At 41.7% G+C, this 24,731-nt stretch overlaps 1 protein-coding gene across 1 annotated transcript; it reads left to right on the top strand.

Annotated features, from left to right (window-relative positions):
- The first annotated feature begins 22,200 nt into the window (after positions 1-22,200).
- On the top strand, positions 22,201-23,546 carry LOC143569902 (akuammiline synthase 1-like). The gene has a single exon (XM_077055700.1). The coding sequence runs from the start codon at positions 22,214-22,216 to the stop codon at positions 23,501-23,503; it is 1,290 nt and encodes a 429-aa protein (XP_076911815.1). The 5' UTR covers positions 22,201-22,213; the 3' UTR covers positions 23,504-23,546.
- Positions 23,547-24,731: the final 1,185 nt, after the last annotated feature.

The following is a 24,731-nucleotide window of genomic DNA, read 5'->3' as shown; positions in this document are numbered from 1 at the left end:
GTATTTTACCATTGTCTTTGAGTTCCTTGAGACTGACCGGAGATAGGAAGTCTAGTTATTTTGTTTCATCACTAGGTTAAACGTTTGTTTGTTGCATGCCACGAGCGGTGTCTTTCCCGGTTGTATATTTCATGTGACTTAGAGTTATCCATTTTCTCCCTAAAGTTGCTAGTACCAAACCTTAAAGAATATCTGTGATGTTGATCGAGACTAACCAAATATTCGTCTTTCGGATACCTTAGTGAACCTCACCTCAATGTGCTTATTACGACCATTAGGTGTGTTTAGGAGAAATTGGTGAGACTAACCAGAAATCTGCTCATCCTAGAATTCCTGAGTGTGTCTATTCTTAGATTGTCGATGCCGTACGAGTCGTTAGATCCCAAGAATAGTCATCAGTCACTAGGATTCCAAGTCAAGGTAGTTGTTTTCTCATATTTGATAGTTTCGTATCTTAGTCTGAGTTTCCATTTAGTATGTATAGATTATATGCTATTTATTTATTTATTTATTTATAGTTATTATTTATTTAAATTCAAATCAAAATTTATTATTAGCCGGGACCTAGTAGAGGTTTATTATCGAGTGCCGTCAAACGTGTTTGTGGTTCGATATCCAAAGTTGCTTTACTGTGCTATTACACGATCGGTACACTTGACGTAGTATGAAATGTGGTTTACGATTTCCATTTTAAAAGTTAATGTTGTGATTCGTTTTTAATAATTGATTATATATATATAAGGGTTAAAATAAAGAGACATAATATACATATAGAAGAGGGTTCAAATAAAAAACAATTGTTTTGTGATAAGTGTGAGAATGATTTATAATAAAGCAAACCACCTAAATAGGAAATATAGCATGTAAATATGAAACTATAAGGTTATTAGAAACTACTAATCTCAACCACTAGATCCTAGATCCAAGGGTCTAGATCTCTTCTTATACTTCTCACAAAATTATTGTTTTTTACATTAACCTTACCCTGTATATATATACTAGTTTGATCCTCCCGTGTTACGGGAGTTTATTTAAAGTTTTGTTTTTAATTGTTTTGCTATTTTATGATGATTATTTTATTTTTTAACGTCGTTTTGTTTTAATTTAATAAATATATATTAGTTTGTTATTATATTTTTTAACGTTCGGGTTTTACCATTTGAGATATTTAGGCTATTTAGATTTTTAACGAACAAACATAAACGAACACGAGCATGTTGATTTTTTTAAATGAACAAATATGAACACAAATATTTGTCTAATGAAAAAAGAGGCGTTGATTTAGTTGACGGTGGTGGGTAGTATTGGAAGTTAACCGACGATGAAGATGATAGACCAGCAACAAAGAACATGTAAGCAAATAAATTAAATTAGGGTTTGATAATGAAAGTGTTTATCAATAAATGAGATCTTATAACTCATTTGAGTGCTATTAGAGTTTGGTAAGACACATAACCTGTGAAAATTATTCTTTGATAATTAAGGGGTTATTTCACAAATAAATGAGATGTTATAACTCGTTTAAGGGTTATCCAGGTTTTGTGAGACCCATGACCCATGAAAATTATTGTTTGTTTTTAAAATAGTTTTGCAATTAAATGAGATATTATAACCCATTTAAAGACTATCCGGGTTTGGTGAGACCCATACCCGCAAATTCGGGTCAAATGCATTAGAAGCCTTTATTTATAAATCAAGCAATTTGGTTGCTCTAGAGAATGGGGGGAACAACCTGAGAGCTGTAACACCCCGACCAAAGGCGGATTATACATCGGGGCGCCACATATTGTTTCATTACTCGTGACACTATTGGGTGTCAATATTTAATAAATACATTCATTCGCGCACGCGCAAAGCAAACACAAATAATATAAATCAACATAAATCAATATATTATAAATCATAATATCCGAACAGCAATAACTTGTCTTGATACATTTTAATCTAGGTCAAAAATAAAGAAAACTTCCTACGTGTCCACAAGCTCCAAAACAGCTACTGCAAACCTGAACATGTGTTAAAATAAACGTCAAACACTTGCGTGTTGGTGAGAAATCAAGTTTAATACAATACATAGATAACAATAAATCTGCGCGCAACATGTGTATGTCTGGGTTTCAACAAGGGTGTAATCAGATCGGGACCAACTCTAAGAGACAAGACTGCCAGTGCTCACAATTGAGCTCACAAACAAGACTAACTGTGCAAGTGTAACAAAAGAGAAAATCATAAACGATAGTTCTCCCGTGTTCATCTAATGGTACCATGAAAACTGCGGAATAGACCGACAAGACGGTTAATGATCCACACATACAAATAAACAGCCAAGTCTACGTCCTCAACACATGGGATACTGCGCGACTAAAGTTCATAAACAAGTTTAAGACTCTAAGTTTGTATGAACACATGATCATCCCAAAACATTAAAAGCAAAAAGGGATTAGGTACGAGATAACTCACTTGATAAACGATGCGGTGTAAGATAAAGCAAGAACCAACTTTAAACAAGCACAAGTTAACCTATAAATAAGATTATTGTTTTAACGATCGGTTTTAAGTCTTGATTATAAGTTAGCATAATTAATAAGTTAATTATTATATATATATATTACCGGAAAAGCAGGGCAGAACAGGGAGGAAGACGGAGGCAAGAGAGGAGGGAGGCGGCTGAAGAACAACGGCAGAGAGCAAAAAGGGAGGAAGAGAATAAGTGTAGTGTGTGAAGTGTTAAGAAAATAGTACTATATATAGGCAAACCCTAGGGGACACAAACCATAGAAAAGATCTCCAAAAGTAAAAGAAAAGATATCAACAGTAAAAAGTTCTGAAAAGCAAAGATATCAAAAGATATGGTAGCAGGGAAAAAGAGAAAAAGGCTGACAGGATTCAGAAAAAGGCATGGGAGAGGACAGATAAAGGTACTGGTCAAGCATGGAAAAAGCAGATCTCAAAAGATAATGTCAGTCACTTTTTCTGCCAACCAATGGGGTTGGTGCGCATGCTGCGCCGAAAGTAACTTTTCAGACATAAAGCAGATTAGGTCAACAGCTCAAAAGATAAGACAACTCAAAAGCAACGGCTAGATTAGAAGAAAACTCAAAAGGGGTTTAGCGCGAGAAGGCTAAGGCGCAAAGGCAGACACAGAAGGTCAAGAGAGCGCGAGCGCGAAGGCAGACAGAACCAACCTTAACGCGTCGCGGAAAGAACTACATTTCCAAGCGCGCCGCGGGAAGAATCACATTTCTTAGCGCGCCGCGGGAGGAACTAAAATTCCTAGCGTGCCGCGGGAAGAACTATAATTCTTCGCGCGTCGAGGGATGAACTACGACTCTTAGCGCGCTGCGAGAAGAACTACAAATCCTTAGCGCGTCGCGGGAAGAACTACCGTTCTTAGCGCGCTGCGAAAAGAATTACAATTCTTAGCGCGCTGCGAGAAGAGTTCGTCTCGCGTATCGCTGAAACAGGTGGTCTTTACGCAGGATTCCTTGTAAGGGAGTCTGGCGCGTGGAGCTGCGCAGACAACCTTAGGCGGGAAGGAACAAAGGACAAGCAAAGAGTTAGAAGAAAAAGAGGGAATCAAGGCGTAAGGGCGGGACGGCGACAAGAGGGAAAAGAAGGCGGAAAGAGAGAAGGAGAGGGACGGGACGGCGGAAAGAAAGAGAGAGAAAGAGGCGGGAAGGAAAATATATATATTATTATTAAAAATAAATTATAAGTATAAATAAATATTAAATCACAAAAGAAAGAGATCGGATAAGGGAAACGGGTACCTGGGTCGGGTCGGATCGGGGCAGATGTCACAGTCTCCCCTACTTTAAGAAATTTCGTCCCGAAATTTATCTCGAAGTAGGTTGCGCAGAGAACAGGTACGGGTACTTGATCTTCATTTGATCTTCCCTTTCCCATGTAAACTCGGCTCCGCGCTTGGACTCCCAGCGAATTTTCACGATAGGGATACGACTGCGCTTGGTTTGCTTAACCTCGCGATCCATAATCTCAACAGGCTTCTCAACGAAACGCATAGTTTCATCAACTTGAACTTCATCAAGTGGAATGTGAAGGTTCTCGTCAGCTAAACACTTCTTGAGATTGGATACATGGAACGTTGGATGCACATTACTGAGCGCGGGCGGCAGGTCAAGTCTGTAGGCAACTTTTCCCACACGCGCGAGAATCTTAAATGGTCCAACATAACGAGGAGCAAGCTTACCCTTCTTCCCAAAGCGGACAACACCTTTCCAAGGCGACACTTTAAGGAGAACAAGATCACCAACTTGAAATTCGAGAGGCTTTCGTCTACGATCCGCGTAACTCTTCTGTCGGCTTCTGGCAGTCAGCAGATGATCACGGATCTTGGCGATTTTATCTGTTGTCTCTTGAACAAGTTCGGGTCCTGTGATTTGAGCTTCTCCCACTTCGCTCCAACAAATCGGGGAGCGGCACTTACGACCGTAAAGTGCTTCAAATGGGGCCATACCAATACTGGAATGATAGCTGTTATTATAAGAGAACTCGATCAAAGGCAGGTGTGAATCCCAATTACCTCCAAAATCAAGAACACAAGATCGGAGCATATCCTCAAGAGTTTGAATAGTTCGCTCAGACTGACCGTCAGTCTGAGGATGATATGCCGTACTCATGTCCAAGCGAGTTCCTAGCGCAGATTGGAGAGATTTCCAAAAGCGAGATATAAAACGGCCATCGCGATCGGATATGATGCTCAAAGGAGTACCATGGCGGCAGACAATTTCCTTGACATAAAGCTGCGCGAGTTGCTCAACACGGTAGTTTTCACGAATGGGCAGGAAGTGAGCAGACTTAGTCAATCGATCCACTATTACCCAAATGCTATCATGTTTGCTTGCTGTCAAAGGTAACTTGGTAATAAAGTCCATTGCTACACATTCCCATTTCCACGTAGGAATTTCTGGTTGTTCGAGCAAACCAGATGGGCGTTGGTGTTCAGCTTTCACTTTAGAACAAGTCAGACATCTAGCTACGAACACAGCAATATCCTTCTTCATACCGGGCCACCAATAAGTTATGCGCAAATCCTTGTACATCTTATCAGCGCCAGGGTGAATAGAATACCGAGATTTGTGCGCTTCACTCAGGATATCAGCGCGAAGATTCTCATCAAAGGGAATCCAAATGCGATTGAGATAGCAGAGAATTCCACTCAGATTAGGGACAAAAAGTGCTTCCGCGCCACACGCTAACTCGGCGCGAAGGTTACCATTACTGATAGATGCGCGCTGCGCGTCACGAATACGCGATTCAAGGTTGCTTTGAATCGGCGCGAAGTGAAGCTGCGTGCGCGGCAAAATACAGTTAAGCTGGCAGGGTTTTCGGCTGAGCGCGTCGGCTACCACATTAGCCTTACCAGGATGATACCGGATCTCACAATCGTAATCGCTGATGAGTTCGTTCCATCGGCGTTGTCTCATGTTAAGTTCCTTTTGATCAAAGATATGCTGAAGGCTTTTATGGTCAGTGTAAAGGATACACTTAGTACCATAAAGGTAGTGTCTCCAGATCTTTAAGGCAAATACAACTGCACCAAGTTCGAGGTCGTGAGTTGTATAATTCTTTTCATGAACCTTAAGTTGCCTTGATGCGTAAGCGATAACCTTGCCTCGTTGCATAAGAACACAACCGAGACCTTGGTTGGATGCATCGCAATACACGACAAAATCATCATTACCCTCAGGTAGCGCAAGAACAGGAGCTTCACACAACAACCGCTTGAGCGTTAGAAAGGCTTCTTCTTGCTTCGAGCCCCAAATATACGGTTTACCTTTGTGCGTTAGAGCTGTTAAAGGCAAAGCGATCTTTGAGAAGTTCGAAATGAAGCGCCGGTAATAACCAGCTAAGCCCAGAAAGGAACGGATCTCGGAAGGAGAGGATGGCGTAATCCAGTTCTTGATTGCTTCAATCTTGGATGGGTCGACATGAATACCCATCTTGTTAACAACATGGCCAAGAAACTGTACTTCATCCGACCAAAATTCACACTTGGAAAGCTTAGCATAGAGTTGCTCAACTCTAAGCTTTTGCAACACCAACCGAAGATGTTGCTCGTGCTCGGCCTTGGTCTTAGAATACACCAGAACATCATCGATAAACACAATCACGAATTTATCCAAGAAAGGCCTACACACCCGATTCATTAGATCCATGAAAACGGCGGGTGCGTTGGTCAAACCGAAGGACATGACCAAGAATTCAAAATGGCCATAACGAGTTCGAAAAGCAGTCTTCGGAACATCTTCATCGCGGATGCGCAACTGGTGATAACCAGAGCGGAGATCAATCTTCGAGAAACAAGAGGCACCTTGGAGTTGATCAAAGAGGTCGTCAATGCGCGGTAAGGGATACCGGTTTTTAATGGTGAGTTTGTTCAACTCGCGGTAATCAATACACATGCGAAACGATCCATCTTTCTTTTTAACGAACAACACCGGAGCACCCCAGGGCGAAGAGCTAGGGCGAATGAATCCTTTAGCAGTCAACTCTTGAAGTTGGCTTGCCAATTCTTGCATCTCAGCGGGTGCAAGACGATAAGGAGATTTAGCTACGGGGGAAGCACCAGGGACAAGATCAATACGGAACTCGACTTCACGAGCGGGAGGGATACCAGGAAGATCATCAGGAAAAACTTCAGGGAAGTCGCGCACGATGGGGATATCGCGAAGCTTCTTTTCTTCAGCAGGTTTAACCACATGGGCTAAGAATGCAACATACTTCTTCCGCATGAGTCTTTGGGCTTCGGCGCAAGACATAAGCTTAAGACCGCGGGAGGGTTTTTCGCCGTAGATATGAAGATCACCGTTTTCTCGAGGTATGCGAATCAACTTCTTGGCGCAAATAACTTCGGCGCGATTCTTCGAGAGCCAGTCCATACCAATGATAACATCAAAGCTTCCAAGAGGCATAGGGATGAGGTCAATCAGAAAATCGTTTTCGTTAAGGTTAAGCGTGCAATCTTTTATCACCGAGTTAATTAAAACAGTTTCACCGTTAGCCAATTCAACTGAAAAATTTTCTTTTAAATCATTGCGCGGTCGCGCAAGCTTCTGCTCGAAGGCGCGAGAGATAAAACTTCGATCGGCGCCAGTATCAAAAAGTATAGAAGCATAAAATCCGTTAAGCAAAAATGTACCATTAACTACGTCATTATTCGCTTGCGCTTGGTGCGCGGTTATATTAAAAGCTCGTCCACGCGTCACTTGGTTCGAAATCTGGTTCACCGGATTCGCTTGTGTGATTTGCACTTGTAGTCTCGGGCACGCGTTCCGGAAATGACTGGGATCACCGCAGTTAAAGCACGATCTGGGTCGTGGGTTTTGGTAGATTGATTGTGGGTTCTGCGGGTACACTGGTGGTGTTGGCGCAATTGGATTGGCGGGAAGGACTCTACAGTTCTCAGTAGTGTGACCAGTACGGCCACATCGGTTACAAAGTCGACACGGGGTTTGGGTTGGGTGGTGAAATCTACAGGTTGGGCAGAAGGGATGGTTTCCTGTGTAAGGTTTCTTAGGTGGCGGGGCAGGGAGTGCTGGATTGGTTAGGGCATAGTTGTGAACTACAGGGGGAGTTGGGTAGGCTGACAGAGGGTTAGGCGTGCAAACTGGGGGTTGGTAAATGGGTTGCTGGACAATGGGCGGGTTGGTAAGCGCATAGGCCTTGCGCCTGCGCTTGAGGTTGTTACGGTTCGAGGGTTCAGGTTTGGTTTCTGTTGGTTCAGTGACAGTCTTGGTGAGTTTGGTCTTTTCTGTTCCCCGCAGGAACAGGGTTCCTGCTCTGACATGGTTGTCGCTGAGCACAGCGGCCAACTCGATGGCGTCAGAGAGGGTTACTGGGTTTCTGGCCCATACAGAATCTTGAATTTCCATGGGGAGACCCCCAAGGAATTTCTCTATGGCTCGGCGGGAAGGGGTAACAAGGTGAGGGACAAGCAGGCTTAGTTCATGGAAGCGCGTCGCGTACTCGCGCGCTTCACCACTGTACTGCTTAAGATTCCAAAATTCCTCCTCCAGGCGCTTAACTTCGTTGGGAGGGCAGAATTCTCGCGTAAGAATTTCCTTGAATTCCTCCCATGTCATGCTAGAAGCAGCCTCTGCGCCACGCGCATGAGCTACTCCATTCCACCATGTAAGCGCTCTGGATTCCAGGACACTGGAAGCATATAGGGTTCGTCTGTCTGAGGGGCATTGGGTATGGAGGAAAGTGTTTTCTATTTTCTCAAGCCATTGGAGCATCACGGTGGCTCCTTCAAGACCTGTGAACTTTGGAGGGTTACCCGCGTTAAAGGACTTAATGTTATAACTGGAGGTGTTGGTATTGTTTTGGCTCAAAGCTTGGGCTATTGCGGCGGCCATTTCCTGGGAACGTTGCTGTCTACGCATGCGCGAGGCTTCTCTTCTCTGAAATCGGCGAGATAGCGGAGGCATTCTATAAAAATTTTTAATTTTAGTTAATATCTTGGTTTTATCGCAAAGTATAACTTTATAAAGCTTGGTTTCACGGAGTCAGTTACAGTCAAAAGTTAAAGTAAAATAAATGACCCTAAATGCAGACTTAATAAAGGTAACAAATTCGAATCAAGAATCGACAATTCATGTATCACCATGACTTTCCGAATTCCCAATTTAAAATATACGAGCAAACGAGTATTGGAGATTGACGATTCATGTATCACCATGACTTTTCAATCCTCAATATAAAACATACAAGAAAATGAGTATTGGAGGTTGACAATTCATGTATCACCATGACTTTTCAAGTCTCCAACCTCAGATCATAATCGTAAATGGAAATTGAAAATCAACTATTCATGTATCACCATGACTTTTCGGATTTTCAATCCCAACAAACGAATATGTAAGTAAAATTAATAAAAATCGAAATTTAACAAAAATCGAAATATCGCGAAATAAAACATAAAATCATATACTGCGCAAGCGCGAGCATATTCATAAATAACGAGTAATTAACAATAAGCGCGCAAACATGAGATTTCTCTCATGCGCGAGAGGGGACTCTTAGGTATTCTAGGCCGTTACGTCTAACCACCTATCCTAAAGTCAACGAGCTCTGATACCAATCTGTAACACCCCGACCAAGGGCGGATTATACATCGGGGCGCCACATATTGTTTCATTACTCGTGACACTATTGGGTGTCAATATTTAATAAATACATTCATTCGCGCACGCGCAAAGCAAACACAAATAATATAAATCAACATAAATCAATATATTATAAATCATAATATCCGAACAGCAATAACTTGTCTTGATACATTTTAATCTAGGTCAAAAATAAAGAAAACTTCCTACGTGTCCACAAGCTCCAAAACAGCTACTGCAAACCTGAACATGTGTTAAAATAAACGTCAAACACTTGCGTGTTGGTGAGAAATCAAGTTTAATACAATACATAGATAACAATAAATCTGCGCGCAACATGTGTATGTCTGGGTTTCAACAAGGGTGTAATCAGATCGGGACCAACTCTAAGAGACAAGACTGCCAGTGCTCACAATTGAGCTCACAAACAAGACTAACTGTGCAAGTGTAACAAAAGAGAAAATCATAAACGATAGTTCTCCCGTGTTCATCTAATGGTACCATGAAAACTGCAGAATAGACCGACAAGACGGTTAATGATCCACACATAAAAATAAACAGCCAAGTCTACGTCCTCAACACATGGGATACTGCGCGACTAAAGTTCATAAACAAGTTTAAGACTCTAAGTTTGTATGAACACATGATCATCCCAAAACATTAAAAGCAAAAAGGGATTAGGTACGAGATAACTCACTTGATAAACGATGCGGTGTAAGATAAAGCAAGAACCAACTTTAAACAAGCACAAGTTAACCTATAAATAAGATTATTGTTTTAACGATCGGTTTTAAGTCTTGATTATAAGTTAGCATAATTAATAAGTTAATTATTATATATATATATTACCGGAAAAGCAGGGCAGAACAGGGAGGAAGACGGAGGCAAGAGAGGAGGGAGGCGGCTGAAGAACAACGGCAGAGAGCAAAAAGGGAGGAAGAGAATAAGTGTAGTGTGTGAAGTGTTAAGAAAATAGTACTATATATAGGCAAACCCTAGGGGATACAAACCCTAGAAAAGATCTCCAAAAGTAAAAGAAAAGATATCAACAGTAAAAAGTTCTGAAAAGCAAAGATATCAAAAGATATGGTAGCAGGGAAAAAGAGAAAAAGGCTGACAGGATTCAGAAAAAGGCATGGGAGAGGACAGATAAAGGTACTGGTCAAGCATGGAAAAAGCAGATCTCAAAAGATAATGTCAGTCACTTTTTCTGCCAACCAATGGGGTTGGTGCGCATGCTGCGCCGAAAGTAACTTTTCAGACATAAAGCAGATTAGGTCAACAGCTCAAAAGATAAGACAACTCAAAAGCAACGGCTAGATTAGAAGAAAACTCAAAAGGGGTTTAGCGCGAGAAGGCTAAGGCGCAAAGGCAGACACAGAAGGTCAAGAGAGCGCGAGCGCGAAGGCAGACAGAACCAACCTTAACGCGTCGCGGAAAGAACTACATTTCCAAGCGCGCCGCGGGAAGAATCACATTTCTTAGCGCGCCGCGGGAGGAACTAAAATTCCTAGCGTGCCGCGGGAAGAACTATAATTCTTCGCGCGTCGAGGGATGAACTACGACTCTTAGCGCGCTGCGAGAAGAACTACAAATCCTTAGCGCGTCGCGGGAAGAACTACCGTTCTTAGCGCGCTGCGAAAAGAATTACAATTCTTAGCGCGCTGCGAGAAGAGTTCGTCTCGCGTATCGCTGAAACAGGTGGTCTTTACGCAGGATTCCTTGTAAGGGAGTCTGGCGCGTGGAGCTGCGCAGACAACCTTAGGCGGGAAGGAACAAAGGACAAGCAAAGAGTTAGAAGAAAAAGAGGGAATCAAGGCGTAAGGGCGGGACGGCGACAAGAGGGAAAAGAAGGCGGAAAGAGAGAAGGAGAGGGACGGGACGGCGGAAAGAAAGAGAGAGAAAGAGGCGGGAAGGAAAATATATATATTATTATTAAAAATAAAGTATAAGTATAAATAAATATTAAATCACAAAAGAAAGAGATCGGATAAGGGAAACGGGTACCTGGGTCGGGTCGGATCGGGGCAGATGTCACAGTCTCCCCTACTTTAAGAAATTTCGTCCCGAAATTTATCTCGAAGTAGGTTGCGCAGAGAACAGGTACGGGTACTTGATCTTCATTTGATCTTCCCTTTCCCATGTAAACTCGGCTCCGCGCTTGGACTCCCAGCGAATTTTCACGATAGGGATACGACTGCGCTTGGTTTGCTTAACCTCGCGATCCATAATCTCAACAGGCTTCTCAACGAAACGCATAGTTTCATCAACTTGAACTTCATCAAGTGGAATGTGAAGGTTCTCGTCAGCTAAACACTTCTTGAGATTGGATACATGGAACGTTGGATGCACATTACTGAGCGCGGGCGGCAGGTCAAGTCTGTAGGCAACTTTTCCCACACGCGCGAGAATCTTAAATGGTCCAACATAACGAGGAGCAAGCTTACCCTTCTTCCCAAAGCGGACAACACCTTTCCAAGGCGACACTTTAAGGAGAACAAGATCACCAACTTGAAATTCGAGAGGCTTTCGTCTACGATCCGCGTAACTCTTCTGTCGGCTTCTGGCAGTCAGCAGATGATCACGGATCTTGGCGATTTTATCTGTTGTCTCTTGAACAAGTTCGGGTCCTGTGATTTGAGCTTCTCCCACTTCGCTCCAACAAATCGGGGAGCGGCACTTACGACCGTAAAGTGCTTCAAATGGGGCCATACCAATACTGGAATGATAGCTGTTATTATAAGAGAACTCGATCAAAGGCAGGTGTGAATCCCAATTACCTCCAAAATCAAGAACACAAGATCGGAGCATATCCTCAAGAGTTTGAATAGTTCGCTCAGACTGACCGTCAGTCTGAGGATGATATGCCGTACTCATGTCCAAGCGAGTTCCTAGCGCAGATTGGAGAGATTTCCAAAAGCGAGATATAAAACGGCCATCGCGATCGGATATGATGCTCAAAGGAGTACCATGGCGGCAGACAATTTCCTTGACATAAAGCTGCGCGAGTTGCTCAACACAGTAGTTTTCACGAATGGGCAGGAAGTGAGCAGACTTAGTCAATCGATCCACTATTACCCAAATGCTATCATGTTTGCTTGCTGTCAAAGGTAACTTGGTAATAAAGTCCATTGCTACACATTCCCATTTCCACGTAGGAATTTCTGGTTGTTCGAGCAAACCAGATGGGCGTTGGTGTTCAGCTTTCACTTTAGAACAAGTCAGACATCTAGCTACGAACACAGCAATATCCTTCTTCATACCGGGCCACCAATAAGTTATGCGCAAATCCTTGTACATCTTATCAGCGCCAGGGTGAATAGAATACCGAGATTTGTGCGCTTCACTCAGGATATCAGCGCGAAGATTCTCATCAAAGGGAATCCAAATGCGATTGAGATAGCAGAGAATTCCACTCAGATTAGGGACAAAAAGTGCTTCCGCGCCACACGCTAACTCGGCGCGAAGGTTACCATTACTGATAGATGCGCGCTGCGCGTCACGAATACGCGATTCAAGGTTGCTTTGAATCGGCGCGAAGTGAAGCTGCGTGCGCGGCAAAATACAGTTAAGCTGGCAGGGTTTTCGGCTGAGCGCGTCGGCTACCACATTAGCCTTACCAGGATGATACCGGATCTCACAATCGTAATCGCTGATGAGTTCGTTCCATCGGCGTTGTCTCATGTTAAGTTCCTTTTGATCAAAGATATGCTGAAGGCTTTTATGGTCAGTGTAAAGGATACACTTAGTACCATAAAGGTAGTGTCTCCAGATCTTTAAGGCAAATACAACTGCACCAAGTTCGAGGTCGTGAGTTGTATAATTCTTTTCATGAACCTTAAGTTGCCTTGATGCGTAAGCGATAACCTTGCCTCGTTGCATAAGAACACAACCGAGACCTTGGTTGGATGCATCGCAATACACGACAAAATCATCATTACCCTCAGGTAGCGCAAGAACAGGAGCTTCACACAACAACCGCTTGAGCGTTAGAAAGGCTTCTTCTTGCTTCGAGCCCCAAATATACGGTTTACCTTTGTGCGTTAGAGCTGTTAAAGGCAAAGCGATCTTTGAGAAGTTCGAAATGAAGCGCCGGTAATAACCAGCTAAGCCCAGAAAGGAACGGATCTCGGAAGGAGAGGATGGCGTAATCCAGTTCTTGATTGCTTCAATCTTGGATGGGTCGACATGAATACCCATCTTGTTAACAACATGGCCAAGAAACTGTACTTCATCCGACCAAAATTCACACTTGGAAAGCTTAGCATAGAGTTGCTCAACTCTAAGCTTTTGCAACACCAACCGAAGATGTTGCTCGTGCTCGGCCTTGGTCTTAGAATACACCAGAACATCATCGATAAACACAATCACGAATTTATCCAAGAAAGGCCTACACACCCGATTCATTAGATCCATGAAAACGGCGGGTGCGTTGGTCAAACCGAAGGACATGACCAAGAATTCAAAATGGCCATAACGAGTTCGAAAAGCAGTCTTCGGAACATCTTCATCGCGGATGCGCAACTGGTGATAACCAGAGCGGAGATCAATCTTCGAGAAACAAGAGGCACCTTGGAGTTGATCAAAGAGGTCGTCAATGCGCGGTAAGGGATACCGGTTTTTAATGGTGAGTTTGTTCAACTCGCGGTAATCAATACACATGCGAAACGATCCATCTTTCTTTTTAACGAACAACACCGGAGCACCCCAGGGCGAAGAGCTAGGGCGAATGAATCCTTTAGCAGTCAACTCTTGAAGTTGGCTTGCCAATTCTTGCATCTCAGCGGGTGCAAGACGATAAGGAGATTTAGCTACGGGGGAAGCACCAGGGACAAGATCAATACGGAACTCGACTTCACGAGCGGGAGGGATACCAGGAAGATCATCAGGAAAAACTTCAGGGAAGTCGCGCACGATGGGGATATCGCGAAGCTTCTTTTCTTCAGCAGGTTTAACCACATGGGCTAAGAATGCAACATACTTCTTCCGCATGAGTCTTTGGGCTTCGGCGCAAGACATAAGCTTAAGACCGCGGGAGGGTTTTTCGCCGTAGATATGAAGATCACCGTTTTCTCGAGGTATGCGAATCAACTTCTTGGCGCAAATAACTTCGGCGCGATTCTTCGAGAGCCAGTCCATACCAATGATAACATCAAAGCTTCCAAGAGGCATAGGGATGAGGTCAATCAGAAAATCGTTTTCGTTAAGGTTAAGCGTGCAATCTTTTATCACCGAGTTAATTAAAACAGTTTCACCGTTAGCCAATTCAACTGAAAAATTTTCTTTTAAATCGTTGCGCGGTCGCGCAAGCTTCTGCTCGAAGGCGCGAGAGATAAAACTTCGATCGGCGCCAGTATCAAAAAGTATAGAAGCATAAAATCCGTTAAGCAAAAATGTACCATTAACTACGTCATTATTCGCTTGCGCTTGGTGCGCGGTTATATTAAAAGCTCGTCCACGCGTCACTTGGTTCGAAATCTGGTTCACCGGATTCGCTTGTGTGATTTGCACTTGTAGTCTCGGGCACGCGTTCCGGAAATGACTGGGATCACCGCAGTTAAAGCACGATCTGGGTCGTGGGTTTTGGTAGATTGATTGTGGGTTCTGCGGGTAGACTGGTGGTGTTGGCGCAATTGGATTGGCGGGAAGGACTCTACAGTTCTCAGTAGTGTGACCAGTACGGCCACATCGGTTACAAAGTCGACACGGGGTTTGGGTTGGGTGGTGAAATCTACAGGTTGGGCAGAAGGGATGGTTTCCTGTGTAAGGTTTCTTAGGTGGCGGGGCAGGGAGTGCTGGATTGGTTAGGGCATAGTTGTGAACTACAGGGGGAGTTGGGTAGGCTGACAGAGGGTTAGGCGTGCAAACTGGGGGTTGGTAAATGGGTTGCTGGACAATGGGCGGGTTGGTAAGCGCATAGGCCTTGCGCCTGCGCTTGAGGTTGTTACGGTTCGAGGGTTCAGGTTTGGTTTCTGTTGGTTCAGTGACAGTCTTGGTGAGTTTGGTCTTTTCTGTTCCCCGCAGGAACAGGGTTCCTGCTCTGACATGGTTGTCGCTGAGCACAGCGGCCAACTCGATGGCGTCAGAGAGGGTTACTGGGTTTCTGGCCCATACAGAATCTTGAATTTCCATGGGGAGACCCCCAAGGAATTTCTCTATGGCTCGGCGGGAAGGGGTAACAAGGTGAGGGACAAGCAGGCTTAGTTCATGGAAGCGCGTCGCGTACTCGCGCGCTTCACCGCTGTACTGCTTAAGATTCCAAAATTCCTCCTCCAGGCGCTTAACTTCGTTGGGAGGGCAGAATTCTCGCGTAAGAATTTCCTTGAATTCCTCCCATGTCATGCTAGAAGCAGCCTCTGCGCCACGCGCATGAGCTACTCCATTCCACCATGTAAGCGCTCTGGATTCCAGGACACTGGAAGCATATAGGGTTCGTCTGTCTGAGGGGCATTGGGTATGGAGGAAAGTGTTTTCTATTTTCTCAAGCCATTGGAGCATCACGGTGGCTCCTTCAAGACCTGTGAACTTTGGAGGGTTACCCGCGTTAAAGGACTTAATGTTATAACTGGAGGTGTTGGTATTGTTTTGGCTCAAAGCTTGGGCTATTGCGGCGGCCATTTCCTGGGAACGTTGCTGTCTACGCATGCGCGAGGCTTCTCTTCTCTGAAATCGGCGAGATAGCGGAGGCATTCTATAAAAATTTTTAATTTTAGTTAATATCTTGGTTTTATCGCAAAGTATAACTTTATAAAGCTTGGTTTCACGGAGTCAGTTACAGTCAAAAGTTAAAGTAAAATAAATGACCCTAAATGCAGACTTAATAAAGGTAACAAATTCGAATCAAGAATCGACAATTCATGTATCACCATGACTTTCCGAATTCCCAATTTAAAATATACGAGCAAACGAGTATTGGAGATTGACGATTCATGTATCACCATGACTTTTCAATCCTCAATATAAAACATACAAGAAAATGAGTATTGGAGGTTGACAATTCATGTATCACCATGACTTTTCAAGTCTCCAACCTCAGATCATAATCGTAAATGGAAATTGAAAATCAACTATTCATGTATCACCATGACTTTTCGGATTTTCAATCCCAACAAACGAATATGTAAGTAAAATTAATAAAAATCGAAATTTAACAAAAATCGAAATATCGCGAAATAAAACATAAAATCATATACTGCGCAAGCGCGAGCATATTCATAAATAACGAGTAATTAACAATAAGCGCGCAAACATGAGATTTCTCTCATGCGCGAGAGGGGACTCTTAGGTATTCTAGGCCGTTACGTCTAACCACCTATCCTAAAGTCAACGAGCTCTGATACCAATCTGTAACACCCCGACCAAGGGCGGATTATACATCGGGGCGCCACATATTGTTTCATTACTCGTGACACTATTGGGTGTCAATATTTAATAAATACATTCATTCGCGCACGCGCAAAGCAAACACAAATAATATAAATCAACATAAATCAATATATTATAAATCATAATATCCGAACAGCAATAACTTGTCTTGATACATTTTAATCTAGGTCAAAAATAAAGAAAACTTCCTACGTGTCCACAAGCTCCAAAACAGCTACTGCAAACCTGAACATGTGTTAAAATAAACGTCAAACACTTGCGTGTTGGTGAGAAATCAAGTTTAATACAATACATAGATAACAATAAATCTGCGCGCAACATGTGTATGTCTGGGTTTCAACAAGGGTGTAATCAGATCGGGACCAACTCTAAGAGACAAGACTGCCAGTGCTCACAATTGAGCTCACAAACAAGACTAACTGTGCAAGTGTAACAAAAGAGAAAATCATAAACGATAGTTCTCCCGTGTTCATCTAATGGTACCATGAAAACTGCGGAATAGACCGACAAGACGGTTAATGATCCACACATACAAATAAACAGCCAAGTCTACGTCCTCAACACATGGGATACTGCGCGACTAAAGTTCATAAACAAGTTTAAGACTCTAAGTTTGTATGAACACATGATCATCCCAAAACATTAAAAGCAAAAAGGGATTAGGTACGAGATAACTCACTTGATAAACGATGCGGTGTAAGATAAAGCAAGAACCAACTTTAAACAAGCACAAGTTAACCTATAAATAAGATTATTGTTTTAACGATCGGTTTTAAGTCTTGATTATAAGTTAGCATAATTAATAAGTTAATTATTATATATATATATTACCGGAAAAGCAGGGCAGAACAGGGAGGAAGACGGAGGCAAGAGAGGAGGGAGGCGGCTGAAGAACAACGGCAGAGAGCAAAAAGGGAGGAAGAGAATAAGTGTAGTGTGTGAAGTGTTAAGAAAATAGTACTATATATAGGCAAACCCTAGGGGATACAAACCCTAGAAAAGATCTCCAAAAGTAAAAGAAAAGATATCAACAGTAAAAAGTTCTGAAAAGCAAAGATATCAAAAGATATGGTAGCAGGGAAAAAGAGAAAAAGGCTGACAGGATTCAGAAAAAGGCATGGGAGAGGACAGATAAAGGTACTGGTCAAGCATGGAAAAAGCAGATCTCAAAAGATAATGTCAGTCACTTTTTCTGCCAACCAATGGGGTTGGTGCGCATGCTGCGCCGAAAGTAACTTTTCAGACATAAAGCAGATTAGGTCAACAGCTCAAAAGATAAGACAACTCAAAAGCAACGGCTAGATTAGAAGAAAACTCAAAAGGGGTTTAGCGCGAGAAGGCTAAGGCGCAAAGGCAGACACAGAAGGTCAAGAGAGCGCGAGCGCGAAGGCAGACAGAACCAACCTTAACGCGTCGCGGAAAGAACTACATTTCCAAGCGCGCCGCGGGAAGAATCACATTTCTTAGCGCGCCGCGGGAGGAACTAAAATTCCTAGCGTGCCGCGGGAAGAACTATAATTCTTCGCGCGTCGAGGGATGAACTACGACTCTTAGCGCGCTGCGAGAAGAACTACAAATCCTTAGCGCGTCGCGGGAAGAACTACCGTTCTTAGCGCGCTGCAAAAAGAATTACAATTCTTAGCGCGCTGCGAGAAGAGTTCGTCTCGCGTATCGCTGAAACAGGTGGTCTTTACGCAGGATTCCTTGTAAGGGAGTCTGGCGCGTGGAGCTGCGCAGACAACCTTAGGCGGGAAGGAACAAAGGACAAGCAAAGAGTTAGAAGAAAAAGAGGGAATCAAGGCGTAAGGGCGGGACGGCGACAAGAGGGAAAAGAAGGCGGAAAGAGAGAAGGAGAGGGACGGGACGGCGGAAAGAAAGAGAGAGAAAGAGGCGGGAAGGAAAATATATATATTATTATTAAAAATAAAGTATAAGTATAAATAAATATTAAATCACAAAAGAAAGAGATCGGATAAGGGAAACGGGTACCTGGGTCAGGTCGGATCGGGGCAGATGTCACAAGAGCGACACCTAAGATTTTATGGTAGACAATTATACAATTAGTTTGATATATAGGGAGAGTTAGGTTCAAATAGGAAGTACGAATATCCTAGGAAGGCTAAGAAGAGGGTATTTTGATCAACCAGAAAGTAATCTAAAAAACCCAATAAAGCACCATTTCTTCTATAACAACTCCTACATCTCACACCACTCACTTTCCATCGCCATGCACCACTTGCTACCCTGATTCCGTCACACCAGATCACCGCAGTGCCCAACCACAGCTGCAATTCCGCCCAAACCTTAAAACCATCGCTCGTCGCCGTGCCGGTTCCTAAAACCACTGCTTTCCATCACCAACATTCAGATAAGCTAGGTAAACTCCAAAGTAAGCTCTTTATTGTGCATGTTGCGTGAAATAGCTTTACATCTGAGGAAAAATCGCAAATAATGAGCTAAGATCGTGAGAGAAACGCCTAGAACAATGTGTTCATGAATATGACGAACAACAACACATGAAGATGCTAGACGACTGGACCTTTCAGAGATGGTGGGTTATTGTGATTGGGTTCAAGGCAGTTGTTCGTGTATGTATCAAGTAATTACAAACATGGTGGCGAAGGAAGACGAGAATCATGAGCTTCTAGATTTTAATTATTAATTGTATTTCAAACCAAATTCCTAAAACAAAATGAACAGATTATTTATTTCAATTGTGAAATAGACGTCGAACACAATATGACTAAAGAGTAAAGACACAATTTGTGTTTTTTCATTAAAAAACAAATAAAAAATTATTATGTTAAAACACAATGAAAAAAAAAACACTGTGAAAAAACACAATTTAGCATAACACAATTTTGTTAAAACACATTTGTGTAAATAAAAAAAACAACGAAAAAAATACTATGCTAAAACCCAATAAAAAAAGCACATCTGAAAAAACACAACTGGTAAACCACGATGACCATAACTTATAACACAATACATAAAAACTCACTATGATGCAATTTAATCAATAGTATCCACTGCAGCGAATTCAAATTTGATCTCATTCCATACTTCACAAGCAGCTAGTTCAGGACTCCATTTGGCAGCCTCACCGATAATTTCATTAACCTCAACAGCAAGATCACGTCCTTCATTATGAGCTTGTACACATGCTTCGAGAGCTACTCGATTTGCTACAGCACCAGGTGCTTTTCCCCAAGGGTTCCCTAAATTTCCTCCACCGAATTGTAGTACGGAATCATCCCCAAATATCTTGGTCAAAGCAGGCGTATGCCAAACGTAAATAATACCTCCCAAAGTTACAAGCAGAACAACACCTGGTAGAGAGACCCAATCTTGGGTGAAATAAATATCACGACTTCTATCTTTTTCAATAAAATCATCACATTGTATATCAACAACCCATCTCTTGAAGCTCATTCTGCAAGAACTCCTTGAAGCTCATCCACTTCATCGTAACGCTTGCCCCGAATGGCCTTGACTAATAGGGAAATCTCAATTCATTGGGTCTTTCTATACATTCATATAGAGCGGCCAAGGGAGCCATATTCCAGGGCCCAAACTATGTGATTAAATAAATCCTCCTTTATATGTTGTCGGCCGAGGTCTCCTTATCCTCCCCCTCTTCAAACTCCGAATCGTCTTTTTCATAGTGAAATCTCTGATCAAGAATAGAACAAGATCTTTTTTCCATCATATCTAAGGGATTCTTTGGTTCGGGTCGAAGAGGCAATGTCACTCAATCCTTATCAAACTGACTAAATTTAATTAATTCTCGCTGACCACGTCCTATGGGAATCATTGAATCAATAGGAATAAGCTCTATTTGTGATGGTCGGTTATTTTGTATATGCTTTAGTTCGTTTATTATTTAGTTTTAACTGTTTATTCTAGAACTATCGATGCTTCATACGTGTGTTATTGGATTTCAGGTCACAGGCGTTAACGTACTCAATATGGACCTGTTGTGACACGGAATGAAGACTCGGGATGTCCGGCACGCAAAAGAAGGAAAAGAATGAAGTTTGTTGTTCCAGAGTCCCATCGCGGTACGCGATGGGTTTGATGAAGTCCCCATCGCGTACCGCGATGGGTGATAAATTAATTATTGACTTTGGTCAATCGCGGTACGCGATGGGCCATAGAAGACCCCGTCGCGTACCGCGACGGGACTGCAGACGGGATTTTGAGTTTATAACTTGTTTTTTATCAACATGAAACCCAGACTTCGTTTTTGACGACCAAGAGGCGATTCCAGCAGTTCATATAGGCGATTTCCACCATCCTAGCTCGTGTGAAGATCATACATATGATCCATATAATCTATATTGAAGATTCGATTATGTCTAGGCTCGGCTAATCGCCTAGAATCGCACCCGGGATGTATAGTTTGTAACTCTTTACAGTTTTTCTCTTGTGGTTAAGAATACTTATGTTTTGATTATGTTGATTGATATATGATTATTGATGTTTAGTATTTCTGTGTGTTCGGTCGGTTTAGGTTTACGTTGGTCTGAACGATCTGTTACCAGTTGCTAGATAATTAGTCATATAACTGTTTGGTTAGATTGAATACAATAAAACGTACAATTACCCTTAACTGAGTCACACTGGCAAGGACCGTTTGATAACCAGTGTCGCGTGTAAAGTAATTGTTGACGTCTAAAGTTTTGTCTGGTTGATCAGTTTTCAGTTAATCGTTGATAATCAATTTGTTAGGTTACGTGAGATACTGTTTGGTTGCTTACTTGAATTCCCGAGTGTGATTTGCTTTGTTAACTGTTTAAAACTCGCTTGTTCGTTTGTTGCTTAGTTCTCTTAATTTAAACTATTGCTTGTGTGATCAGCACTAAAACCAGTACTTCATAATATTGAATCTGTTACACGAATAGCATTGACCACATACTCCTTGTGATACGATACCCTACTTGCTCTAACTATTTAGAATAATTAGGTTTTTGATTGACTCAAACGACGGTCATCAGTTTTAAGAGACTCATGTACCAAATGTCGAGAAATAATCCCCCCTAGCGGGTGATTCAATTAACCTGTATTCATTCAGAAGATGAAATTTTACCTCTACTATCATAGTAATAGAAAAGTTCGTATAAAAACATTCGTTGATATGGTTGTCCTTTAAAGAAAAAGTTCATATAAAAAGTTAAGGACGCTTTAAAATTATGTGGAATTGACATGTGCTTTGCACGTGGAAAAAGAAAGTCAATAAATGTGTTATTACTTTTATGCCTTTGCCCTTATTACTTTTATGATTTTCTCCCTAAACTAATCCCAACTATCCAATTCCAAAATTAATGGACTACATTATTTCTTATCTTCCTATAAAAACATTACTTCTTATTATAATCTAACCCTATGTATAATTTTACACATCAAACATGCACATGCATAATTAGTAGGGATCAAAAGGGGGCCAAGGTGTTTCATCAAATGGGAAAGGTACTTAAAAGTTTTCACAATAATTGACAAGAGTCTATGTATTACTATAGATAATAGTTAATATTTACCACAGTTTGAGAGGGTGACACTAGGGAGATCCAAACACACCTATATATGGTATATAATATAATTTGCATAATTTGCATCTTCAAGATTGAAAAAAAATAAAACCATTCCATTAAAAGTTGATGATGATGAACACAACACACACCATTATTTCTCGAAAAATGATCAAGCCCTCCTCTCCAACACCTTATCATCTTCGGACATATAATCTTTCTGAGATTGATCAACGAATCGCACACGTATATATGCCACTAATTCTCTACTACCCAAACCATGAAATTTGCAGTTTAACCCCTGATGACAAAGTCAGGGTGATAAAGATGTCATTGTCACAAAGCCTAACACGATACTATCCGTTTGCCGGCAGGTTACACACACCAACGGCATCTTACATCGATTGCAACGATGAGGGAGTCGTGTTTGTTGAAGCCAAAAACGATAGCCAACTAAATATGTTCCAACAAATAAGTGATGGCCAACTTTTTGCTGACGGCATGGTATGGGAAAACACGCACGAGAGAGCGAGTCTTGCTGCGGTTCAAGTCAATCATTTTGCGTGTGGTGGAATGGCGGTGACAGTGTCTATGTCACACAGAATTGGTGATGCATGCACTCTTGACTCATTTGTTAGTCATTGGGCTTCGGTGGCACGCTATGGTTCCACCGATCACAAAGAGGTACTGCCCCTAGACCCTCATTTTATTCAATCCCCAGCTACCACCAATTTTCTTGCCTATGAAACTTCGGTTCTAAAGCCCTGGAGGTGTGCCAACCCTGTCACCCGAAAATTCGTGTTCCCCAACTCAAAATTACAAGACCTAAAGAATAAGGTTATCGCATTGGCAGAAGGTGAATCAACATTATCAATTATAAACAAATTACCTACACGGGTCGAAGTATTGACTGCACTAGTTTATAAAACTGTAGTGGCTGCAACCAACCCAGGATCATCTTCTTTTAAGCCATCTATTTTAGTTGTTCCTGTTAATATACGTAACAAACTTGTCCCAAAGCTGCCCCAAACGACCGTGGGAAATCTCATCGCAGATATGTTGGTCACTACCCGGCATGAAAGTGAATCATCATTGTGTTTGGTGGTTTCCGAGATTAAAAAGCAGAAGATGGAACTTGAACGAGTCCAAAATCCGCAACTGGCTCGTCAAAAAACTGATTTGATTCTATCAAGACTAGGGAATGAAGATTTAGAAAATATGGCCAAGAGATCCTTCTGGTGTTCGAGCTTATGCATGTCTGGTTTAAATAAAGTTGATTTCGGGTGGGGATATCCGAAACTTGTAAGCACAACGTATGGATCTTCAACCCACACGGGTTCTGTGCTGATGGATACTCCCAATGGAGATGGTATTGAAGCGTGGGTGACTTTAGAAACACAAGACATGGAAAGATTTCAGAATGACAAGGACATGCTTTCATTTGCCAAAATTAACTAAGTTTGATGTTATAATGTGTCAATAAAAGAATTTGGATTGGAGTTATCCAAGACATTATGCTTTATTTTGGGTTGTAATGTTATCATATTTAAGTATGTTAATCGTTAAAGGTTATTATGTTTGACATGGGTAATGGTGTTTAAGGAACTTGATTAATCACGAATGGGGTTTCGATAAAATAAATGGCCATGTAAATATAGTTTACATGAATGAAAATTTATCAAGTAGTAAGGGTTGTTGTCACTATATAATTGAATGTTTTTGGGTAAATTTGTGCTATCAATATCAAAACGTGAGAAAGTTGATTTTATAAGAGTATTAGGCATACGCGAGTACTTGGTTTGTGTAGTCTTGGTCTACGAATACTTGAAGATGTGAGAAAACGTTGGTTATGCATGAACTTTGTTCACCGAGAGTGCTTAGTAGATGAAGTTCTTGCATTAGATATAGTTTTCATTAAACACTAGTTCTTGAATAATGTTGCGGTCTTCTCTTAAAGTAAATAGTTTTCACATCATAGTATGGTTCGCATAATTACTGGTTTTCACACAGATAGGTATAGTTTTTACCTATCAAAAGAGAAATGCATGTCTAAGCGAAAAGTGAGGAATAAAACAAAAACCTGGATGGAGCGAAAACTAGGAAAGGAACAAGAATCGTGCCATTAAGTGAAAACTTGGAGATTTTGCTTTATGTGAGAATTGACGAATTACGTATGGATCTTGTACAGTCACTATATCAGTCGCTATATCGCCCAAGAGTCCAGTAGGAAGCCTTGGCCTGCGGCTAGACTGTTTAGGATATCAGGTGAGTTTCTAAATCCCTTTTTTATGTTACGTTGTGAGGCGGTATGCATACTCACAAAATGACTTTAATATAAGACAATGGTTTTGGCTTCCCTCCTATATGTTAAAAATGAGTGTGTTTATGACAATGAATGGTCCCATTTTATGAAATGTGCAAGTTACTATAGCTAATTAATGTAAATCACAATAGCTAATTTTCTTCAATATTTACAGGCTTTATATAGAGAAGAATATGAGAACTAATTATTTATAACTCAAATGCAAAAACGGATAAGCTTAAAGTTGAAATTTATATATATAACAAAAAGATAAACCGGCCAACTTGACATAGAAATAATACTTGGACACAAACAAATGCTATCATGAAATAACACCAAGACTTACATATGATAACTTTACCACCCAAAATCAAACACAATGTC

This window comes from Bidens hawaiensis, unplaced genomic scaffold, assembly GCF_021521415.1.
Source record: "Bidens hawaiensis isolate Kalapana, Puna unplaced genomic scaffold, B.hawaiensis_p1.1 tig00024799_1, whole genome shotgun sequence".
NCBI lineage: Eukaryota > Viridiplantae > Streptophyta > Magnoliopsida > Asterales > Asteraceae > Bidens > Bidens hawaiensis.
This window is presented reverse-complemented; position numbering and strand designations above follow the sequence as displayed.

Coding starts and splice junctions, on each gene's coding strand:
- LOC143569902 (XM_077055700.1), top strand. CDS start 22,214: ATGATCAAGCCCTCCTCTCCAACACCTTATCATCTTCGGACATATAAT.